The 25216-nt window shown below is 34.8% G+C and overlaps 1 protein-coding gene across 1 annotated transcript in view; it reads left to right on the plus strand.

The window, feature by feature from the left end:
* Positions 1–25216, plus strand: part of LOC148946033 (uncharacterized) — a 38456-nt gene that overhangs the window by 4960 nt on the left and 8280 nt on the right. The window contains exons 2-3 of the mRNA XM_089097583.1: positions 14564–15244; positions 18560–18673. Of these exons, the coding sequence (XP_088953709.1) occupies positions 14564–15244; positions 18560–18673 (795 nt within the window). The remainder of the gene's footprint in view (positions 1–14563; positions 15245–18559; positions 18674–25216) is intronic.

Here is a 25216-nt window from a genome sequence, read left to right on the forward strand (position 1 = left end):
GGGGCATATAAGGTTATTATGGAAATCATTATCGTAGAACCGTGAAAAAGGGCTCATTCGGTTTGAAATTCAAAGGGCTAGTACCCCTTTTGATAGTCGAAAGTGATTTGAGGGCAACTAACCCCCCTCTCACGCCCACCTTTTCCCCAAACACATCCAATCAAAATTTTTAGATAGCCATTTTATTCAACGTAGTTGAAAGTTTTTCAAATTAGGTCTTTTAGGATGATAACCCCCTCAGAACCCTCAGTGCAAGGGTTTTAAGTTATGCCCTGGGGGCATATTTGCTTTATATAGAAAGTTGTTAAATAAATCATAGACAGCGCGATCGCGCTGCCTAAGTAAAGAACGGGGATACTCGAGAACGAGACAAGAAACGAGTATTAAGTAAAGAGAAGGACACTCCTCCACAACCCTCAGGGCAAGGGTTTTAAGTTATGGCCTGGGGGCACACAAGAACGATGTTTGCACAATTTATTATTAATTAATTTTTTCCTTTAGACCAGGGCACTTCGTATCGAAAAAGTTGTCGTAGAAACTTCGAAAAGTGCTCATTCAATTGCAAATTGGAGTGGCTTGTGCCCTTTTAATAGTCGAAAGTGATTGGAAGGCAACTAAGACCCCTCTCACGCCCACCATTTTCACAAACACATCCAATCAAAATTTTGAGATAGCCATGTTGTTTAACGTAGTTAAAAGTTCTGGAAATTCGGTCTTAGAGGATGACAACCACCCTGAGAGACCTTAGAATAAGGGTTGTAATTTATGCCCTGGGGGCATATAAGGTGTTTATAGAAAGCGTTGTCGTTTCCAAAAGGGCTCATTCGATTGGAAACCGAAAGGCCTAGTGCCCTTTTTAATGTTCGAAAGTGATTGGAAGGCTTAACATTTTTATAGTAGAGATCGAAGTGTGTATAATCTATTATCTTTTGTTGTTGTTGTTGTTTAGACCAGGGCACTACGATTGAGAATAGAAGGGCTGATGCCCTTATTAATAGTCAAAAGTGATTTGAGGGCAACTGATTCTCCTTCCCCTCCCACGCCAACCCTCCCATTTCTGCCCTTAAAATTTAACCAAATCCAAATAGCGTAAGTGTATCCAAGCTATCAAAGAAAGTAAACAGATTTTTTGCGAATGATATCAAGTTTTCAATTTCAGGTCAACTAGAGGAGGTGTGAAACTAAATTAAACAGTACTATTTGTGTCCAGATTTTTAAAAGGGTGTATGCTGTTAAAAATTGCTGAAAATTTTTCTCCATTATGCAAATAGCAGGCCAAACTATTAAGTCTTATAAAACGAAAAGATTTAAAGTATTATTTTCATTTTCCCTGAAAAGACTATGTCAATATAAAACAGAAATTAGTTAAAAAAAACTTTTTCCACAAAATAAGTTTTTCAAAAAAAGTAAAGAACTCCATTAAACAAAAAATGAGCAAAAATAAAATCAAATATTCTACCAAGCGTGAAACTACCACAAATCAGCATCGACAAATAAATGAAACCCAAAACGAACAGAAATTACCATAATTAACCGAGTCAAACTCAAAACGAGCAGAAATTAACATAAGTTGGGTGCAAAACCCCTATGCCTTCCGAAGGCCAGAACTAAATTTGTAAAATAATACAAATGAATGTGCATTGTCAGTTTAATATATATATATATATATATATATATATATATATATATATATATATATATATATATATATATATATATATATATATATATATATATATATACATGTATATATATATATATATATATATATTTACTGATATTTAGTTATCAAAATGTTAAAACAATCTGATTTATTAAAGTTATAAAAGTAAAAACTTTTATATTTTTTCAGTAAAGTGCAAATTTTGTTCTGGCCTTGGGAAGGCATAGCGGTTTTGCGCCCACCTTTTCCATAAGCACATAAAATCAAAATTTTTAGATAGCCATTTTATTCAACTTAGTTGAAAGTTTTGGAAATTAGGTATTTAAGGATGACAAATCCTCCCACCAGAGCCCTCAGGGCAAGGGTTGTAAATAATGCCCTGGGGGCAAATAAAGTTTTTATTGAAAACGTTATCGTCGAAACTTCAAAAGGGCTCATTCAATTGAAAATTGAAAGGACTAGTGCCTTTTTTAATAGTTGAAAGCGGTTGGATAGCGACTAACGCCCCTCTCACGCCAAGTGGTTTGCCAAACACATCCAATTAAAATTTTGAGATATTCATTTTGTTCAACGTAGTTGAAAGTTCTGGAAATTAGGTGTTTTAGGATTAAAACCCCCTCAGAGCCCTTAATACGAGGGTTGCAAGCTGTGCCCTGGGGGCATATAAAGGCAAGGGGGCGCGCGCCCCCCTAGCGTAGTCTAAAGTAGTATAATTTCCTTAATTAACTCAAATTCGCGTTAATTAAACTTGCTCCTACCGCAAGTTTATCAGATCAACCTATTTTACGCCCCCCACTAAAATTTTTCTATTGGATCAACATATTTTGCACCCCCCCCTCCCCCTCCTAAAAAAATTCTGGATCCGCCCGTGTGTTATTTAGCTCAAAATTAGAGGGAAGCGAAAGAATATTCATCAGTAATTTCATATGTGCATCGTAATAAATAGTACACATAGATATACTTATATTTGAGTATGACATTTTGGCCTATCAATGTATTATATCAATGTTAGTTTTCTGTTAACTAAAAGTTGACTGGAGAGATTTCGTTATAGATCAATAATTCAAGTTTTATAACAGAATAAAATGAATATTTCATTAGCTGTGAAAGAATTGTCTTTCAAACATTTTTCTGATCTTTTTGTTGTTGGCATAAAAACTCGGATTAAGGGAATATCTTATAATTCTAGGCCAGTTCAAATATAGATTTTAATTAATGTGCTTCAATTTTCAATTTATTTAATTTAAATTTTATTCGTTATTTTTTTTTCTTTTTTATCAGAATGAATAAAAAACGAACATAAATTAGATAAACATGATATATGGCCGTAGGCCTACTAGAAAAAATCAGAAATAAATATTTCAATTATGATTTTAAAACTTGCTTTTGTTTTACTAATTAAAAATTCATGGGTTATTTAGATATCAGCTGATATTAGATATCAGATATCAGCATGTCCTAGGATGAAAGGATTAGAATGGCTTTTGAGTCTTTGACGGAAAGTTAATACAAAACAGAATGCAAACAGGGGTTAATGCTAAACCCTATGCTTTCTAAAAGCCAGAATATAATTATTACTTTATTGATAAAAATTCTTTTAAATGTTTTCGCCTTTATAACTTTAAGAATTTTTTTACGATTTAAAAATTAGTTACGATTTTAAGGAATAAATATCGTCTTATCTATAGAAAATGCATCTAATAGAAATTTTGAGACAGCCATTGTATTCAAAATAGTCTAAATATCATATAACCTGGCTTTTGGAGTTAAAACAGACCCAACAGATAAGGGGCGAGGATTGTAAGTTATGCCCAGGGGGTATTTAAGGTTCTTATTGAAGGGATGGTTGTTTAAGTTTAGAAGAGGCTTTGTCTTTCTCCCTGAAAAAGACTTTGTCAATATAAAACGAACAGAAATTAATTAAAAAACTTTTTCAACAAAATAAGTTTTCAAAAAAAAAGTAAATAACTCAATTAAACCAAAAATGAACAAAAATAGAATCAAATTATATACCTAGCGTACAACTACCACAAATCAGAATCAATAAATAAATATAACCCAAAACAAACAGAAATTAAAATAAGTCAAACTAAAAAAAAGCAGAAATTAATATGAGTAGGGTTCTAAACCCCATGCGTTCCAAAAGTTAGAATTTAATTTTTATTTTACTGGAAAAAAGTCTAATGAACTTTGTGAAAAAAATGTCTATTGTGACTTTCATGAACAGAATAGAATCAAATAATCTACCAAACTTACAACTACCACAAATCGGTATCAATTAAAAAATGAAACCCAAAACAAACAGAAATTAAAATATGCATAACTCAAAACGAGCAGAAATTAATCTGAGTAGGTTCTAAACCCTATGCTTTCTAAAAGCTAGAATATAATTTTGTACTTCATTAAAAAAAAAATTTAATGTATTGACTTTTATAACCTTAAGAAATCAAAAATTAATTAAGATTTTATGGAATAAATATCAGCATATGTGCATTAAACTGACAATGCATATTTTTTTCAGTAAATTCATTTGAATTTCTTTTCAGTTCTATACTGAAAACGTTTGACACTAAGAGCTCAAAATCATATTCTATGGCCAAAAAAATTTTTTCATAATTAATTGTATTTCTAAAAATAACCTTGAAAGCAGTGGCGTTTTTTCAGGCGGGCAATGATTTAGAGAAAAAAGTATTCTATAGCCCATGCTCTTAACTTTTTGGATGGCAGGGGCAGATCCAGGATTTTTATGGGGGGGGGGCAAAATAGGTTGATCCTATAAAAAAAAAATTTTTTTGGGGGGGGGGCGCAAAATAGGTTGATTTGTTAAGCTTGCGTTAAAAGCAAGTTTAATTAACGCAAACTTTGGTTAATTAAGTAAATTACGCTACTTTAGACTACGCTAGGCGGACGCGTGTCCACCTGGCCCCCTGGATCCACCACTATCGGATGGACTTCCATCTTGCGCCCCCCCCCCTCTAATAAAGTGTTGTAGCTACATCCCGGCTTGAGAGCTTCGATTCAACTTTGTAATTCCGAGTAATTTTTACATGACTGCTAATAAGGGATTTTTAACATGAGAAGAATTATTATTGTAAGTTAGTCATCTTTCGAGCTTAAATTATTACTAGACGCTCACCTTTGTATGTAGTGCTTCCACTGTGTCGGATTTTTCCGACATTGTCGGATTTCCGGCCCTCTTGTCGGTCAAAAAAATTTCGTGTCGGACTTCGGGAATTTTGTCAGATTTTCAGTAAAAAACGGATATTTTTCAGATTTGTGTATTTTTCTAGATTAATGGAGTCTCCAACTCCAATAAAAAAGGATTTTTAAACTAATAAAATTAGAAGACCGATTCTGTTAGGGATTTTCTGAAAGTCATTGGCGTTAGCGGCGACAGTTTGACAAGGTACAATTTTTGAAAATTTGCACATGCTGTGCTTCAATCTGCTCTGATATTTCAGTTAATTTCAAGATCTGAGGAAGTTAAGGTGAAACTTTTTCCCAATGCCAGTATAAAATTAGAAAGTCTTGTGCCAACATAGTAGCCTGCAGGAGAGCTTGGCCATTATGGTTTAGTGACACCATGTGCTTCACAGGTTCAGAAGGTTTTACAATCTCAAAATAGTATACTCAAAAGAAGAATGCAAGCTGGTCCTCGGTCTAGGGATGTAGATCGGTAAAAGACTGGTAATTCTGGCACTCTTCTTGAAGTCAAGTTTAATTATAACAGAGAAATTACCCAGAATTTGTCAAGAACTGATCTTCAAAGCACACTTTAACCATAATAGCTATCCTGAGCAGTGTTTCCATTCTAGGGATTTTCCCCCTATAATGGGGATTTTTGAGGTCTTTTAGGGGTAAACTTTTTTGTCTAGGGATTTGGGGATTTCTAGGGATTTTAACAAGTCTTCCGGATTTTTTAATGAATTTCTAGGGTTTTGGCCCTAGAAGCTCCTCTTCCAACCCAAAAAAGAAAATGGACGGAAATAATTTTTTAGCCTTTTTTCTAGAAAGGTGAAAGTTTGAACGCGCCATAAAGTGAGTTAAGGATCTTTTGCACAGTCATTTGGAGGTTCCTTATGTTTGATTGATTGCCTCTGATGAATGGAGCGTTCTAGAAGACGACGATAACCACTAAATTGGCGTAGAAGTCAAAAGAAGAGGGGTCCTTAATTCTTTTAACACTACTAATAATTTGAAGGAAACCTGGTATAGGTGCAAATTATGGACCCCTGCAGTCAAAGGTGCAGAGGTACTGTTTAATTAAACCAGGACATACAGTAAGAAAATATTTGTTTATATTCTGCTTCTACTGGACTGTCCTCTGCACCTTTAGAGCACATTAGACTGAATAACGTACAGTGATAAAGGAGAAGTTTTTGTCAGGTACCCCTTTTCTGCACCTTCACCGGAAACTTGGTTAGTTATCCAGATAATAGCAATTTGTTTGATATTTTCATTAAAAATTCTCTGCCTTTTCCTGTTTCCACAGCGTCCCTGCCTCATTCTGATTCTTGATATTTGAACTGCAATCAAAAGCTGCTGCTACCCTTTAATGAAACCAAAAATTGAATAAATTTGGGATACATTGTGATCTGTCACCTTTTCCTGACATTTCAAACATTTTGTTCTTTCAATGGTATCATGACTTTCTTGTCAATAAGGAATGTTTTCATTTACAAAATGGTTATTTTAAGGTGATTGAAAGCCAGTTGATACTCATTGATATCCCCTTGTCTGCTGTGCTATATATCTGTAAAGTCGTCATGAAATTAGGTTACATTACTTTGATTAAAAAATGAACTTGATAAATGACAAAATGCAACAGCTACTATAAATAAAAATCTATCAAAATTGTCAGGCTCTTTTGTTTCTTAGAGGTTCTTAGTCACAAGAGGCAAAACGCTTTTCCTTGAATTTTCAAAAGTTCTGCCAAGTTGACATGCATAAGATTCTGGAGTCTGTGTAGACACGATGGCTTTCAGTCGAAGCTGCTGTGGGCAGAATTTTGGAACAATTGAATGCTCTTGGTGCCTACTGCAAACTTCTACTAGTTGATGATCCAATCGAGCTCAATGAGCTTGTATACGCAAATCTGAACCCAGTCATGAACATTTCTGAATTTATATCCTTTGCATTGGGATTTCTTGTGAATGCAATGTAGCTTTTCAAGTTGACAAACCACCGTTTTATCGCCTAAAACTAGAGACTGAATGTCTTTTCAAGGAATTGTCTTTGAGCTTTATAAAGTAGGACTATGTGAAGTCAACAAATGCATTTCAAGTTAATGAGAATGACCCAAGTTTGTACCTTCCCCTCGAAAGTATTATCTGGTTCCAAATGGGCAGAACTCCCTCTTGGGGCTAAAATCAGGCCCCAAGACGCAGTTGAAAAGATCCTCAGAGCCGCACAATCTTCTTACATCGAAGCTGTGCAGGAGATTCAAACTGAATTTCGTTCCGATTTTGACATTTATCAAACAGTTCGTGGTAACGAACTGTAAGTAAGGAGCGACCCGGCTCAATGGTAACCGAAACTCTAAAAAACGGGATTTTGATACCAATAGATACATCAAAAGAATCAGATTTTAATTCTGATTTCAAATATATAAGTTTCATTAAGTTTAATCTTACCCATCAAAAGTTACGTGCCTGAGAAAATTTGGCTGATTTTCGAAAAAAGGGGGAAAGACCCCCCAAAAATTATAGAACATTAATGAAAATCACACCATCATAGACAGCGTATCAGAGAACCCTACTTTAGAGGTTTCAAGCTCCTATATACAAAAATTTGGAATTTTCCATTTTTTGCCAGAATAAAGATCACGGATGCGTTTTTTTTTTTTTTTTTTTTTGTTTTTTTTTTTTTTTTTTTTTTAACCCAGGGGTTTTAGTATCGACCCCGTGGTCCTAGAATATCGTGAGAGGGCTAATTGGAACGGAAATTAAAAGTTCTAGTGCCCTTTTTAAGTGACCAAAAAAAATGGAGGGCAACTAGGCCCCCTCCCACGCTCATTTTTTTCCCAAAGTCACCCGATCAAAATTTTAAGATAGCCATTTTGTTCAGCATGGTCGAAAATATGATAAAAATTTCTTTTAGGATGACTTGATCCCCCAAAGTCCCCAGGGGGAGGGCTGAAAGTTATGAAGTTTACTCAATGTTAACATATAGTATTGGTTTTTGGGAAGTATACAGCCTTTTTCAGAGGAGCTTTTTTCGGGTCGGTGGGGGAAGGAGAGGGGCGGGGCCTATATGGAAGGACATTGCTATGAAGGGGGCGCCGGATTTCCCAGCATTATTAAAGAAAAAGATCAGGAATTAAATAAAAAAGAACAAGTTTTTCAACTGATCAACTGATTGTGATTAAGAGGTCATTTTTAAAGAACTGGAAAAAAAATTCGAACTATAGTTTAAAGAGCAGGGTATTAACTAGGGGGCGAACCCCCTAATATACGTGTTAAAAATTTATGAATATAGAAGTTCGTTACGTAAGTTAATTCTAAGTTACGTATATTTATTACTAATAAAAACGTTCGTAAATAAAATTAAACAAGTTTCGAAAAAGCCATTTAACCAAATATAATATGCAAATTTTGTTTTAATTATTCATGTACGGTGAGCCAAAATCAAAACCTGCATTAATTCAAAAACGTTCAAAAATTAAATAAAAAAAACAAGTTTTTTTAACTGAAAGTAAGGAACGACGTTAAAACTTAAAACGAACAGAAATTAGTCCGTATATGAAGGGGGCTGTCCCCCTCCTCAACGCCTCGCTCTTTACGCTAAAGTTTGACTTTCTCACAACTCTATTTTTTTAAACAATAAAAAAACTTTAGCGTAAAGAGCAAGGCGTTGAGGAGGGGGACAGCCCCCTTCATATACGGAATAATTTCTGTTCGTTTTAAGTTTTAACGTCGTTCCTTACTTTCAGTTAAAAAAACTTGTTTTTTTTATTTAATAAATATGTAGAAATGGTTGACCCTATATCAGCTCAGTCACTACGGCTTGGCTTTCTCCAACCCTTCATTCGAAATTAGGGGAAATTACCATGGAATTGAAACAAAATCGAACAGGAGTGGGTGAAGCAAAGTCTTATCAATGTTGAAAATATTGAAAAATATTGATGCGGTTATCTACTGGTGCTTCTTTGTTTTTTTCGAAGAAAAACTCTTCCGGAACCGAGCTATACAAAAACTAAAATTGGCGGTAATATTTGTGCTTTCTCTTCCATTCTCCAACGTTGTCGTCAAAAGGTGTTTCAATGCAGTAAAAATAATAAAGACCGATAGACGGAACAAGCTTATAACGAAAACATTACATGTGATTCTTAAGACAAAACATAGTATGAAGCGGGCCCAATAAAGTACCCCAGGGTTTTTTGAGGTTTTTTACTGCTCAACATGAAAATAGTCAAGGTTTCAGCTCCCATCAGAAAAAAGGAAGAAGGTATTGAATCTGATTCTGACTAAAAGCTGATTTTTCTTGTTTTTCTATTGTCAATATAACCGTATTCTCAGGAATTGATGCATTTTTCACATCAATGTGTCAAGCAGTGTGGCCTTATAAACCAAATTACCAAAAATAACCATTTAAAATAAATATTTATTTATATTCACTACCATATCTACTGAGCTACTGACGCAACAAATTAAGCCGTCTGATTGGTCATGCGTAGCAGAAAAGGAATTGAATCTATTTCTGTTACTTAATCTATTTCGTCTTACTACACGAATGTGAACAATGCCTAAGTATTTTTTTATATTTTACCTTTTCTATATTACTTAAAGCACATTTTATGCAACTTTCTATCCTTTAGTTTCATATTTTCAGTCACCTTTTGACAGATGTGTCAACAGGTAATTTTTTTTCATATTTTTTTGTAACTTAATCACGACTCGATATAAAAACAAGTCAAAACATGTTTAAACAAAAATAATGCTTTAAAAACCGACTTGGATTGCTGATTGGATATCATTCATGCCAATCCATCGCACGAATTCAAATAAAACTAGGGTGTTGTAAAAATACTAATAGAGACGAAAAAAAATGGGAGAGAAAAACAAATAAATGAAATATATTTATATGGTCCAGAATCTAAAATCTGGCACCGAAATCTATAAACAAAACCGAACTTAACTAATAAATAAATAAAAAGTATTGTTTTGGACCTCAAAAGAAGATATTTTGGTAGAAGTAAAAAGTCTTGGATTGTAAAATTAGTCGTCTTTTACAAATGTTATCAAAAGTCAGCATAACAAGGCTTTACTAAAGACTTAGAAAGAAGTCAGAAAATGGGAAAACCTATAGGGATTTCGGTATTGAAAATCGGGATTTCTAGGGATATTCCACTAGCCTCTTAGGGATTTCAAAAGAATAAATGGATTTTGCACCAAGCAGGATAACCTACATGTACCCTGCATGGGGTGCATGTGTCTGGAACAGGGGTATGGAAGGAGAAAAAAAGAGTTTCTCTGAGCAGTAGGCTATAGCTAACCAGTCAGGAACTCTACTATTGGTAAAATTCTCGGTAAATATCTACCAAATAATATTATTTAGTTAGGAATAAAGTTAATCCACAATTTGTTGCCTTTTTTTTATTCTTTTTACGAATATAATAAGCTTTTCTATCGGAGATTAATTTCAGCCCCCCCCCCTATATCTACCAAACCAAACCCATATGTGGCATATTTAAGGGGGGGCTGAAATTCATTTCCGATAGTGATAGCAATATAGGATGAAATATGAGTTAAAACAACTAGTAATGTGCAGTAATTTACCATTATATAGAGGGGAGGAGGAGTGGATGTAAGTACTTCAAAGTACCTTCCCGGGACATACCTTAGCATGTACATCCATCCCTGAAATTTTCATTTTCCTAACCCGACCCCTTTCCAAGATAGCCAAAAGTAACTAAAGTAGAATTTTACCTATATTACTATCATAATTATAAATCACTGCTCACCTTACACAACTTCTGCTTTTAACCTTGTTCATTAAAATATATTCCAAAATCCTATTTTCTTTACAAGCCATTTAATTTTCTACCCATGCTGACTTTGGTCATGGTATAATGAAACCGGGTTTGTTGTGATGTCACAACTTTGCTTATCATACCCCCTTACCCTTAAGGGTAGCATGCAGGTGCCAAACAACTCTGTGTTGATAGACATTTAAACTTTATTAATTAGGGAAAGAATTTGACTAGAGATAGACAAGTAAAAATAACCAATTCGTTTTTAAAGGACAAATTATGTCATGGGAAGATGTTTTTGAAATCCCCCTTCCACCTAAACTCAAAATTTTCTAAAATTCTACTTTAGAAGCTTTTAAAATATTTCTAAAGCACTAAAAGATAGAGTGCTAAAACATCAGAATCGACTTCAGAGGACACGTTATATCATGGAAAGAGGTTTTTGAAATTCCTCTTCCACCGAAACTCAAAATTTTCTAAAATTCTACTTTAGAAGCTTTTAAAATATTTACAAAGCACTAAAAGATAGAGTGCTAAAACATCAGAATCGACTTCAGAGGACACGTTATATCATGGGAAGAGGTTTTTGAAATCCCTCTTCCCCCCAAACTCAAAATTTTCCAAAATTCTACTTTAGAAGCTTTTTTAAATATTTCTAAAGCACTAAGACATAGAGCACTACAAACGTCAGAATCAACTTTAGAGGACAATTTATATCATGGGAAGATGTTTTTGGAATCCCCCTTCCCCCCAAACTCAAAATTGTCCAAAATTCTACTTCAGAAGCTTTTTTTAAATATCTGTAAAGCGCTAAGACATAGAGCGCTACAAACATCAGAATCGACTTTAGAGGACAATTTATGTCTACTTTAGAAGCTTTTTTAAATATTTGTAAAACGCTATGACATAGAGTGCTACAAATGTCAGAATCGACTTTAGAGGACAATTTATGTCATGGGAATATGTTTTTGAAATCCTCCATCCCACCAAGCTCACAATTTTCCAAAATTCTACTATAGAAGCTTTTTTAAGTATTTATAAAGCGCTAAGACATAGAGCAATACAAATATTAGAATCAACTTCAGACGACATTTTATACCATGAGAACATGTTTTTAAAATCCCCCTTCCCCCCAAGCTAAAAATTGTCCAAAATTCTACTTCAGAAGCTTTTTTAAATACCTGTAAAGCGCTAAGACATAGAGCGCTACAAACATCAGAATGGACTTTAGAGGACAATTTATGTCATGGGAAGATGTTTTTGAAATCCCCTTTCCCTGCAAACTCAAAATTTTCCTAAATTCTACTTTAGAAGATTTTTGAATATTTCTAAAGCACTAATAGATAGAGCGTTTGAGCGATAGAGCGATTGATCACATTGGGTTTAAATACAATTGGGTTTAAATACAATTGAGTTTAAATACAACTGGGGAAAGGAATACCTAGCCACTAGCAGTTGTTGGTACCATGATAGCTGCCAATTTTTACTTTTCTTCCTTACATCTTTTAGACAGGCACAAGTAGGTCCATTTTGTCGACTGATTGGATCATATCAGAACACTTAATGTTGAACAACCTTTGCAATCGGAGGATCATGAATGTACCAATATTTTGTGAGATTCCTGATGCCAGATCACATACTTCAAGAACTATTTTGTTCTTAAACTCGCGGTCTATAAAAACCTTATATGCTCCCAGAGCATAATTTACAACCCTTGCCCTGAGCGCTTTGAGAGGGTTGTGATCTTCGAAGACCTAATTTACAAAACTGTAAACTACGATGTACAAAATGGCTATCTCAAATGTTTGATTGGATGTGTTTGGAGAAAAGGTGGGCTGAGAAGGGGGTTAGTTGCCCTCCAATCACTTTTGGCTATTAAAATGGGCACTAGCCCTTTGAACGTCCAATCGAAAGAGCCTTTTTTGAAGTTTCGACGACAATACCTTCTTTAAAAACCTTATATGCCTCCAGGGCATAACATAAAACCCATGTCCTGAAGGCACTGGGGGAATGTCCTCCTCAAAAACATAATTTCTGTCAGGAAATCAATTACGCTGAACAAAATGGCTGTCTCAAAATTTTGACTGGATATGTTTCGGAAAAGATGTGCCTGGAAGGACTGTTTGTTGCCTTCCAATCACTTTTGACTATTCAAAAGGGCACAAGTGACTCCAATTTCTAATTGAATGAGCCCGTTTAGAAGTTTCTACGACAATTTCTTCGATACGAAGTTCCCTGCTCTAAAGGGAAAAAAATAATAAATAATACATTGTGTCAACATTGTTCTTATATGCCCTTATGGCATAACTGAAAACCCATGCCCCGAGGGTTTTGGGGGAGTGTCCTCCTCAAAAACATATTTTATATGTGGAAATCAACTACGCCAAGGAAAATGGATATCTCAAAATTTGGATTGAATGTGTTTCGGGGAATGATGGGCGTGGAGGGGCCGGCTAGTTGCCCTCCTATCACTTTCAACTCTTAAAAAGGGCACTAGCCCTTTGAATTTCCAATGTAATGAGCTTTTTTTGAATTTTCTATGACAACGCCGTCTATAATAACCTTTTATCCCCCCAGGGCATAACTTACAGTCCTTGCTTTGAAGGCTGTGGGGGAGTCTCCTCCTCAAAAATATAATTTCTATCTTAGAGTATACGACGCTGAACAAAATGGCTATATGAAAATTTTGATTTCAGGAGGCCATAAATTTTGTACATTGTCAATTCATTTGTTGATAACGGTCACCATACTCATCCATCCGAAATTCTATAGTAGGCTACAACTATTGTTAAAATACACGGTGATATTTTTTGGAAATATAAATAACTTGCCCAAATCTAACTTCTCAGGCAGGAAAAACCGATAAAAAACAAATTAATTTCTTTTCTTAACCAAAGAAAAAATTAAGTAAATTAAAAAAAGAATATGAATTAGCGTAAGAAAGTTTTTCTAAGAAAGTTTCTCAGACAAAAATAAAGCAGCATTACTAAACCAAAGACCAGCAAAACAAGTGAAATTCTAATTCAAACCTAAAACTTACTTAAATCATTATCAATGAATAACTCACATTCCAAATGAACAGAAATTATAATGAACAATCAACTCAAACTTAAAACGAATCAAAATTATCACAAAAAACTATAGGAATTCCACCTTTAAAGCCATCTAATTGCCAAGGTGTCTTAAAAAACTTTACTGAAAATAAAATATTTAATAACTTTTTTTATCCGAACAAATCCAAAATTTCTGAGCCTTCCAGGAATGTACATCATTGTATATTAAACATTCAGTCAGTTTTCCGTAGTTGTTGATTTATATGATGATTTTTTCTTTTCTATGTATGATGTGACAAATAAAAACACACCAATCGAAATAAAAACTGTTCAATAAAGCAAATGACGCATTGGCTTTTAGAAGGCTAAGGGACTATTTGTCCTACTCCTGTTTGCCGTAATTTTTGTTCCTTTAAAGTTTATCCAATTTGTCGTAGTTTCGGGCTCATTTTAGGGCAAGGGTGGATCCAGGATTTTTTTTTTGGGGGGGGGGGATTACTAATTTTTTACTTTTTCGGGGGGGGGGTTACTAATTTTTGACTCAGTTTTTGACTAATTTTTACCTAGGTTTTACTAATTTTCGACTTATTTTTTGCTCGGTCAAAAATTTCGGGGGGGGGGAGGGGGGTTCAAACCGGGTACCCCGCCCCGGGATACGGCCTTGTTTTCGGGTGTTTATTAATTGTAAATTCTGTTCACTTTAACTTTAAATATTTTTTTTTTTATTATTATTTGGTTGTATTTTCTCTGAAAAACTTTGTTTATCGTAAGAGATGCATTTCGAACATAAAAATAAAATACATACATTTTATGTTTATGAGGTAAAGTTTTCTTATACTTGAAAAGTTTTCAGTCTAATATGTTTTATTTTTTTAGCTGACGAACTTACCACATCTTCTACCACTATAACAACAACTTCGGAATCAACTTCAACTTCTACTTCGACTATTACAACTACAACTCCTACAACTACTTCTCCTACAACAACAACAACTCCTACAACTACGTCTCCAACAACAACAACAACTCCAACTACAACAACATCCTCCACTACTACATCCCCTACGACAACATCTTCCACGACTACAATTTCTACAACAACAACTCCAACAACAACAATAGCTTCTACTACTACATCTCCTACAACTTCAACTCCTACCACTACGTCTTCTACAACAACAAGTGCTACAACAACCACAGCTTCTAGTATTACATCTACTATAACTCTGACTCCCACCACAACTTCTGTGACAACCACTACAACTACAAGTCCTACCACTCCAACCCCTACAACTACTTCTTCTACAACAACAACTCCCACAACAACAACAACAACAACAACCCCCACTACTACATCTGCTACAACCATGACTTCTTCTACAACAACAACTCCAACAACAACAATATCCTCTACAACTACAAGTTCTACAACAACATCTTCTGCAACAAAACCTTCTCCTACTACTAAGTCAACTACATTAACGACTCCTACGACAATACGTCTGACAACAACAGCACCAGAAGTAGTGATTCTGCCCGTGATAACTACTTCAGAAGGTAAGCAATTTTTTTTTATATACTTTTTTTGTCTTGCTCCAATTAAATATTAGTGGTAAGACGTTGATAAACATATAATCATATGTATTTAAAACGGACATGCTCATTTCATTTTGGGTTTTAGTGTGCAAAAACCGTTAGAAACTATTCACCCTATGGGGATATCCGGTGGTTTGAAAAAAACTTTTCTGTAGTCTGCGGAATATATTCTTCAGACATTTCAAATACTTTAATAATCAATTACTACTACTACCAACAGCTAAACGCCAAATCGAGTGACCTGAAGCCATTACAGGTAGGCACGCTCCTTCTTCATCCCTATCAATTTAAAGCCTTGCTCTTTACACCCTCCTAGAGAGTTTCCATTTCGCTTAAATCTTTCTTTATGACACCCTCCCACCTCATCTTTGGATAACCTGTTTTCCGCCTAGCCCTACACAGCTAGCCAAAAAAACAATTTTTGACAATCTGTCATCCTTCATCTGCAGAACGTGCCCAAGCCATTTCAATATTTTCCCCATTATAGCCCTAAAAAGCGGGATTTAGTCTCACTCTTCGTAAGGTCTACTGTATGAATTACGGTCAGTCAACTGGGTAAAATGGGTAACCATAAAAATCCATAGGTAATTTCTCTTGAAAACATCTAGCTAACCTTCATCTACTGCATCCGCATCCATGCCTTAGAACTATAGTTGACCACGGTCATCACTACAGCTTCCATTATATGCAGACTTATCTTCCTATTCTTCCAAACCTTTTTCAACTATGAAAACAGAAGCCTGAGCTTTGGCTATTCTTCTTTTTAAATTTTCACTGCCCCAACTGTCCTTACATTTAATACGACCAAGTCAAGTATAGCTGTCAACCTGATCAATCCTTTCGTTTGGTAAAGCCACCTTTTCATTGTCACTTATTCCCAGCCTTGGCAACTTATTCTTCTTAACATTAATGTTCAAACCTATTCCAGCACCCCGAACTCGCAAAACCTCTAAAGACTCATTCATTTTGTCGCACTTTCGTCTAGGGTGCATAAATCATTATCATAATATAAATCCACGGAAGTTTATCCTCCCCATTTATACCTTGACCACCCAGTCCCGTTCTTATGCTCCTTGAGACTAAGTACATAAAAATAATCGATATAACGGGGGATAGAACCCAACCCTGCTGATCTCCTGATATAATAAGAAACCTTATACTAACTTCATTTCCTGCCTAAGCCGCAGTAGCGTTGTCTTCGCAATGCGACTAATCAATTTAATGTATTTGTATGGTATACCATACAAGGATAAGACCTTCGCTAAAGCTCTTCTATCAACAGAATTAAAAACTTGTTCATAATATATGAGACTCAGAAATGAAGATGTTCGATCACTGAGGCAATTATTAAATATTTATCTAAGAATGGAAATTCAGTCAACAGGTCATCTAACCTTTCCAAGACTCCAATATTGTTCCATCATCCTTTTATCTTCAGCATCTTTCAGTTTAAATAGTGTCATATTACTAAGTAATTTGCTACCAACAGAGAACACGCCAATGTCTTGATAATTAACACACTCACTCTTATCACCTTTCCCATACAGTGGTTTCAAATCGCTTAGTACTTGTCCTTTTTAAAAATCATATTCATAATCTTCAATAACTTAATTTTTCTATCATCGAAGCCACAATATTTAAGAAACTAATTTAACACAGTATCAGTATCGGAGGCCTTATTATTTTTTTAATCCTTTTAGTATGGTTGATGAATCTTCCTCACAAAACAAATATTCCTTCAAAACCAAACTATTACAGTGTTTCTTATTTTCCTATATATCTTTTCCCGTAACTCTGTCTTAGTTTAGCTTATTCTCGGAATGTTCTGCCTACCTCGGTTTAAATCTTTCGTTATCACTAATTCTGACCCCTTTCCCTCCTTTAACTGGGATAATTCCAGGCTTACTACTCCCTTTCAATTTATTAATATGCCAGTACAATATTGTGCTCTTACGCTGTCTAGCTGCATCGGCCAGATCCTTGCCAATTTTATCCAAGGAAAACAAATTGTTTTCCTAAATTTATTCTATCTATCTTCTGGATTATCAAATTTTAAACTCTCTAAGTTTAGTATTCAATTGTTCCTGGATAAGAAATACAAATAATATATAGGTTAAATATTCCTGATTCACCCAGTTTAGTTCCGAATTTTTGCGAACTATTAAGAAACCAAATACGCCAAAAACAGACTGCACACTAAAAATAGAAAACGTTAAAAATAGACTGGACATTACGAAATAACTTTTAAGAATAGTGTCGCGCATTGACTTTGCTGGTACTCTAGAAGTAATTACTTTCTTAAAGAAGATTTTCAAGGTTTCAAAACCTAAGTATGATTTCTGTATCTATCAAAACGTTTTGTGAATTATACCGTATAATCTGACTTCGAACCATAGAAATTTCAATTATTTATTTTTAATGAAATACCAAAGCAATTTTACATTTTTGTCATTCTTATTTTCAACTCTACCTTCTGGGTCTGAATTTACATTCCTGGTACCGCAAAATGTAATAATACGAGGGTCATTCCAAAAATACTTGAGATTTTTGCCAACATGGTTATTGCAACTGTTATCTATGACTGTGAAGGAGCTGTACTTGTGGACATTTAAGATGGTTGAACGTATTTCTAGATTTCCCTAAAATTAGTAGTCTAAAAGGATGGAAACCTAACATGGAGAAGTAATCTTTGACTGAAGGCGGTTATGTTGAAAAATCTCTTGTAATGATAAATTATGTATATCCATTGTAGGTTGAAAGATCAATTGTAATGGAAAAATTAATAAGCAATTACCAAGTTCTGCATATTTGTTATGTCTTTGTACTATCAGAAATATGAACCATATTTATATGGAACTAGCTAAGTGTTCATGAGAACTGCCTTTGAAAAAAAAAAACTGAAAAATACTGAAGTCTTTTGACATTAATTATAATAAACGCTATGATGTTGCCTATGATTACTAGAAAAAAAAAATTAGTAATTTATTTCTGCTGTTGGAATAAACAAAAAATTAACTTTCGAATGGAAGTTAAGTCGTGCTAGCCAATAGTTACTTCACAATCATCTTAAAAAGCTTCGGTAAATAATCTACTAGAGTGAGGTAATTGCGTCGCCAAAGTTTATGCTACGATATTTTTGCCTGTCGTTTGGCCGGCTTCATTGCTATTTTAGTTGTACTTGAACACTTTTCGTGTATGTCCCACGGTGCCACTGTCTCACACTGAAGGATACTTTGAATATCACTCAATATAAAGATTGTGCTCTTTTTCTCATAGTCGTAACTACAGCAGCACCATCACCGGCACACAGTACCACCACCAGTACCACAAAGCCGACTACGACGACTGTGGCAAGTATGACAACGACCCCTACTACCACAAACATGCCAAGTAAGCCTTCGAAACAGATTTTCTGATTTAGAATCATTTTTGTTGGTAGAACACAATAAGTGTTTACAACCAGGTGAAATAGCGCAATTTTGTTTGATTGATTAACAGATATTATTTTTGTTTTTTTTATCCTATTACTTAAAACAAATGTTCAGAATTAAAGTACTCTTGTTTTATTAGAACAACAGATTTATGTATCAAACGATTGGAACGAAAATCTATCGTATCGAAAACGATAGTTATAAATTAACTTGCGATGTTTAAATTATAACTGTATCTAAATTATAATTATCTTTTTAGAATCAGATCTTGCCCTAGACCTTTTGTTCGAATTCTTTACTCTAAAAAAAAAGAAATGTTTCATCCCTGAATGTAAAGTGCAAATTACATTCTGGTGTTTAGAAGGCGCAAGAGACGTTTCAGTTGTGGTCCCATAGTCTCAGTAGTAATACTATTAGACGCAGTAGTAGTAGTAGTAATAGTACTAGTGGTAGCAGTAGTACTGGTGGTAGCAGTAGCGTGTGCATATTGCCTTTTAGCGAATTAAACATTCCCTGCATCATGCCCTGAAAATTTTAACCTAAATAGCTTAAGCCGTTCCTGATATATGTTCGTTTGACAATCTACAAACACATATTGTGCTTTGAATTAGTTCACCCCCACCGGAATTTTTCACCTTAATACCCTTGACCAAAAATCAACACATGTGGCCACACTCACAATAACTAATGCTATACGTAAACAATGGGCAAATTTCAAAACTTGCAGTACTTTCCTGTGGGGCTGCCGGGGTCATATAATCCGCAGAGGCACAGCTATTGGACTTTTTATCTAAGTTCAACAAAATGGCTATCTAAAAATTTTGACCGGATGTCTTTTGGGAGAAAGTGGTGTAAGGAGGAGGGCGGTTGCCTACAAATATCATAGAGCGCTACAAATAGAGCTCAAAATTCTACAATAATTCCCCCTTCCCTCCAAACTCAAAATTTTCCAAAATTACACTTTAGAAGCTTTTTTAAATATTTCTAAAGCTCAAAGACATAGGGCGCTACAAACATAGAGTTTAGCTACAAATAAAGAGTTTAGCTCAAAATAGAGCTAAACTCAAAATTTTATAAAATTCTACTTGAGAGGCTTTTTTTAATACGTCTAAAGTAACAATACATAGAACGATGTAAACATTATCATCGAAGTTAAATGATAAGTTTTGTCATAGGAAGATGTTTCTGAAATCCACTCAGTGCCCCATACTCGGACTTTTCCAAAATTCTATTTCAGAGGCTTTTTTAAATATTTCTAAAACGCTAAGACATAGAGCTATACAAAGATCAGAATCGACTTTAGAGGACAGTTTATGTCATGGGACTATGTTTTTGAAATCCTCATTACCACCAAGCTCAAAATTTTGCAGTATTTTACTTTAGGTGATTTTTTAATTACTTCTAAAGCACTAAGACATGGAGAACTAAAAATATCAGAATCAACTTCAGAGGACAATTTATACCATGGGAACATGTTTTTAGAATCCCCCTCCCCCCCAAGCTAAAAATTATCCAAAATTCTACTTCAGAAGCTTTTTTTAAATATCTGTAAAGCGCTAATACATAGAGCGCTTCAAACATCAGAATCGACTTGAGAGGACAATTTATGTCATGGGAAGATGTTTTTGTAATCCCCTTTTCCTGCAAACTCAAAATTTTCCTAAATTCTACTTTAGAAGATTTTTAAATATTTCTAAAGCACTAATAGATAGAGCGTTAAAAACATCAGAATTAGCTTTAGAGGACAAATTATGTTATTGGAAGATGTTTTTGAAATCCCCCTTTGCCCCAAACTCAAAAATTTTCCAAAATTCTACTTTAGAAGCTTTTTAAATATTTATAAAGTGCTAAGACATAGAGCGCTACAAATATCAGAATCGACTTCAGAGGACATATTATATCATGGGAAGATGTTTTTGAAATCCCCCTTCCCCCCAAACTCAAAAATTTCCAAAATTTTACTTCAGAAGCTTTTTTAAATATCTGTAAAGCGCTAAGACATAGAGCGCTACAAACATCAGAATCGACTTGAGAGGAAAGTTTATGTCATGGGAAGATGTTTTTAAATTCCCCTTCCCCCCAAACTCAAAATTTTCCAAAATTCTACTTCAGAAGCTTTTTTAAATATATGTAAAGTGCTAAGACATGGAGCGCTACAAACATCAGAATCAACTTTAGAGGGCAATTTATGTTATGGGAAGAATTTCTTTAAATCTCCCTTCCCCGCAATTTTAAAATTTTCCAAAATTTTACTTTAGAAGCTTTTTTAAATATTTCTAATGCGCTAAGACATAGAGCGCTACACACATCAGAATCGACTTTAGAGGCCAAATTAATTCTACAATAATTCCCCCTTCCCTCCAAACTCAAAATTTTCCAAAATTACACTTTAGAAGCTTTTTTAAATATTTCTAAAGCTCTAAGACATAGGGCGCTACAAACATCAGAATCAACTTTAGAGGACAAGTTATGTCATGGGAAGATGTTTTCTTAATACCCATTGAAATTTTGACAAAACAACATTTTACCTTAATTTTTAGTTATCAGTTTCTTTTTCTCTGGCTTTAGTTCTGAAAATCATTTCAGCCGAATTTTAAGCCATATCAATGTTTTATTTCCAAAATTTAGGAAATGCATTTGCATATATTTAAAACCTTATAAGTTGGGATTGAGCAAAGTTTTGAAGCTGAAAACAATTTTGTTGTACTTCATTTAAACAGAAGATCTATTTTGCAAGGTTCCGTTGCTATAACTCACAAAATTTTAAAGGTCATTCAAAGTTTTTGAAACCCCATTACCGTTTCCCCTTCATACTCTAAAATCTGGTCGATAATTTAAAATTTGAAAAGCCTTGTTTTCCACGGGGTATTTTTGAGGGAGGGGATTTTCCGTGAGGGGGGGGGGTATTTTCCGCGGGAGGTATTTTCTGGGGGGATTTCTGAAGGGTATTCACCAAGAACCACAAATTTGATGGTATGAGTTTTATTAAAATCTTTGACTTTTAGGGGTTGTTTCCCCCTTTTACGAAACTCAGACAAATTTTTTAGACAGGCAAATTATCAACCAGATTTTAGAGTATGAGTCCGGTGCAACACGTTGCAACGAAATGGTCAGCTTAGATTAGTATAAGCAGAGGCACCGCGAGCAGGTTGCTGACCAGCGCCCCCGCCCTCCCCCCCCCATCAAATCCCCCTGCCGCTAACCATTCCACCCTCGAAAGAAAATTTTTATATAAGTTCCAGCATTTTTAGCATATTTTAAATCGCGGATGTAAAAAAGAAAAGCAAAATTTTTGCAACACTAGAGGATTAAGCTATTTGAATATATTTTATATGGTTACCCAACAAATGTTAAGGGGTTTCCAAAAAAAAAAAACAATCAAAACAAATTTTACCCTACAAAGAGATAGCTAGAGATATTAGTGGTGACCCAAGTTGTGGCCCCCTTGGCTCATAGTTCGGTCCTTTTGATTGTTCTGTCACGTCACCATACCCAGTGAAACCACCACTGGTGATGATGTGGCGGTAGAAGGATCAAGTAGCTGGTAGCCCCAAGGCAAACAGTACGGAATTTTCCCGGAATTTTAATCTCGAAAAGGCAAGCCGTTCCAAAAATATTGCTGATACGCCCATTTTACAATCGGTATGCACGTAGTATGTTTTAATTTAGTTCAACTTTCTCCACGACATTTCCTCATTGTTCATTTTAGTACCCTCATCCTTGGTAGTAGTCGTTACAGAAGCAGTAGTTTCAGTGGTAGTGGTGGTAGTAGTATTAGTTCTAATAGTAGTCGTAGTGCCTGCAGTGGTAGTATTGGTAGTTGCAGTAGTAGTATTAGCGTGCAAATATTGCCTTTTTAGTCAACTGATCATCTCCTACATCAATTTGCAAAAGTTCTCAATTAATATACTCAGTCATTCCTGAGTTAAGCCCTTTTGACAACCTGTATGAACTCTCCTTATTTTTCCCTGAAAATGAATGCCATTCTCCGTTTTGGAAACTAAAGGTCAAACATGTTCACCTTTCTCAATAACAAATAGGCATACTATATTTAAACAATGAACGAAATGCCTAGCTAATCTAAGGGCTTTTTGACGGAGAAGGGGGGGGGGATGACATCCCCAAAATATAAATGCTGGACCTTTCAGCAATGCTGAACAGAACATCTGTCTCAAAACTTCGATTGGATGCGTTTTGGGAGATAATGGACATAAGGTTGGCTGGTTGCAATTCAATCACTTTTGACTTTTAAAAAGACACTGGAACTTTCTATTTTATAAAAACTTATTTGCCCATATACATGATTTATAACCATTGTCCCCAGGCTCAAATGGGTTGCGTCATTCCTGTATGCATTGTTATATGATCTTTTGACAAAGTTGACCAAAATGTCATTTGACTCTTAAGAAGGGAACTAGATCTTTCAATTTACAATCAAATGACCTTCCCCCAAACCTTATGTGGTCAACCTTTCAATAAGAGCTTCATATGCCCCTGGGGAATAGTTAAATCTATGCCCACAAACTCTCGAGGTTTTTGTCACCCCTAGAGGTATTGTTCATTCTATTGTGGCAAATTTGAACAGAATTAATATCACAAAATTTCGATTGGATGCATTTAGAAAAAAGGGCGTCTGCGGGGGGGGGGGGCTAGTTGCCTTCCGGTCACTTTTACTCTAAAAAGGGCACTATGACTTCGCATTTCCAATTGAATGAGCCCATTTTCAAGTTGTTACAACCACTCCTTCCAAAAGAAACCTTAAATATTAGCAATGGGCAACTAGCATAACTTATAGCCCTTTACTTTAGGGCTGGGGCCTTGACATCTTCAGAGATATAATTACTGGACTTTTCAACTATGGTGCGAGAAATGGCTATCTCGAAAATTTCATATGATGCGTTTGGAGAAATGGTGGGTGTGTGGGAAAGTTTAGTCTTACTCATCAAACGTCACGAACCTAAGAAAATGTGCCTTATTCTAAAAAAAAGGGGGATTCCACCCCTTAAAAGTCATAGAATTTTAATGAAAATCACACCATCAGATTCAATGTATCAGATATCCCTACTGTAGAGGTTTTAAGCTTATATCTGTAAAAAATGTGGAATTGTGTTTTTTTTGCCAGAAGAAAGATCACGGATGCGTTTTTATTTTCTTTTTTTTTTTCAGGGCTGACTGTATCGACCCAGAGGTCCTAGAATACTGAGAGAGGCCTCATTCAAATAGAAATTAAAAGTTCTAGTGTCCTTTTTAAGTGACCTAAGGATTTGGACGGCAACTAAGCCCCCTCCTAGGATCATTTTTTTCCAAAGTCACTGGATTAAAAGTTTCAAATTGCCATATTTATTCAAAAAATCTAATAACTATGTCTTTGAGGATGATTTAATCCCTCACATGCCGGGGTGGTGGACTGAATTTTTTTAGATTTGCCCTTTGTTTGCATATAGCTTTGTTTTTTGGTAATTATACAGACGTTTTCAGTTTTTTTTTGTTGTGGCTGGTGGGTTGGGGGGAGGGCGTTAAGTGGTAGGATCTCTCCATGGAGGAATTTTTCATGGGGGAAGAGAAATTCTCTATGTAGGTGGTGTCAGATTTCCCAGCACTATTTAAAAACGATAAGAAACTAAATTTTTTTAGTTTAGTTTAAATAAATAAAACTTTCAGTTGAAAGTTTTTCAACTGAAAGTAAGGAGCAACTTTAAAACTTAAAAAGAACAGACATTATTTCGTATATGAGGGGGTTCGTCCCTTCGTCAGTACCTCACTCTTTAGGCTAAAGTGTGTGTATTGCTTTCAAAAGAGCTATTTATTCTAATTAAACGACCTTCTTGATTCAGTGCTCATTTTGAAAGAATGGGAAGAAAATTTGAACTTAGCGTGAAAGGTGAGGTGTTGAGGAGGAGGGAACCCCCCCTCATATACGTAATAATTTCGGTTAATTTTAAGTTTTAGTGTTTCTCCTTACTTTCAGCTGAAAAAAAATTGTTTTTTAATTTAATTATTAACAAGCGTTTGATATAGCTTATAGATTAACGTTAACGAAAGTTTTACCTTTGTATGGTATTAAATAAAAAAAAAAAACAATTTTTTTTAACTGAAAGTAAAGAACCACGTTAAAACTTAAAACGAACAGAAATTAGTCCGTATATGAAAGGGGCTGTCCTCTCCTCAACGCCTCGCTCTTTACGCTAAATTTTTTCATTGTTTAAAAATAATAGAGTTGTGAGAAAGTAAAACTTTAGCGTAAAGAGCGAGGCGCTGAGGAGGGGATAGCCCCTTTCATATACGGAATAATTTCTGGTCGTTTTAAGTTTTAACGTCGTTCCTTACTTTCAGTTAAAAAAAAACTTGTTCTTTTTATTTAATTTTTGATCGTTTTTGAATTAATGCAGGTTTTGATTTCGGCTCACCGTACATGAATAATTAAAAAAAAATGAATATTAATTTTACTTTTATTTGGTTAAATGGCTTTCTCGAATCCTGTTTAATTTTATTTACGAACGTT

Source organism: Artemia sp. Qi Xiang Cuo, chromosome 12 (genome assembly GCF_049724085.1).
Source record: "Artemia sp. Qi Xiang Cuo chromosome 12, ASM4972408v1, whole genome shotgun sequence".
Classification (NCBI taxonomy): Eukaryota; Metazoa; Arthropoda; class Branchiopoda; order Anostraca; family Artemiidae; genus Artemia; species Artemia sp. Qi Xiang Cuo.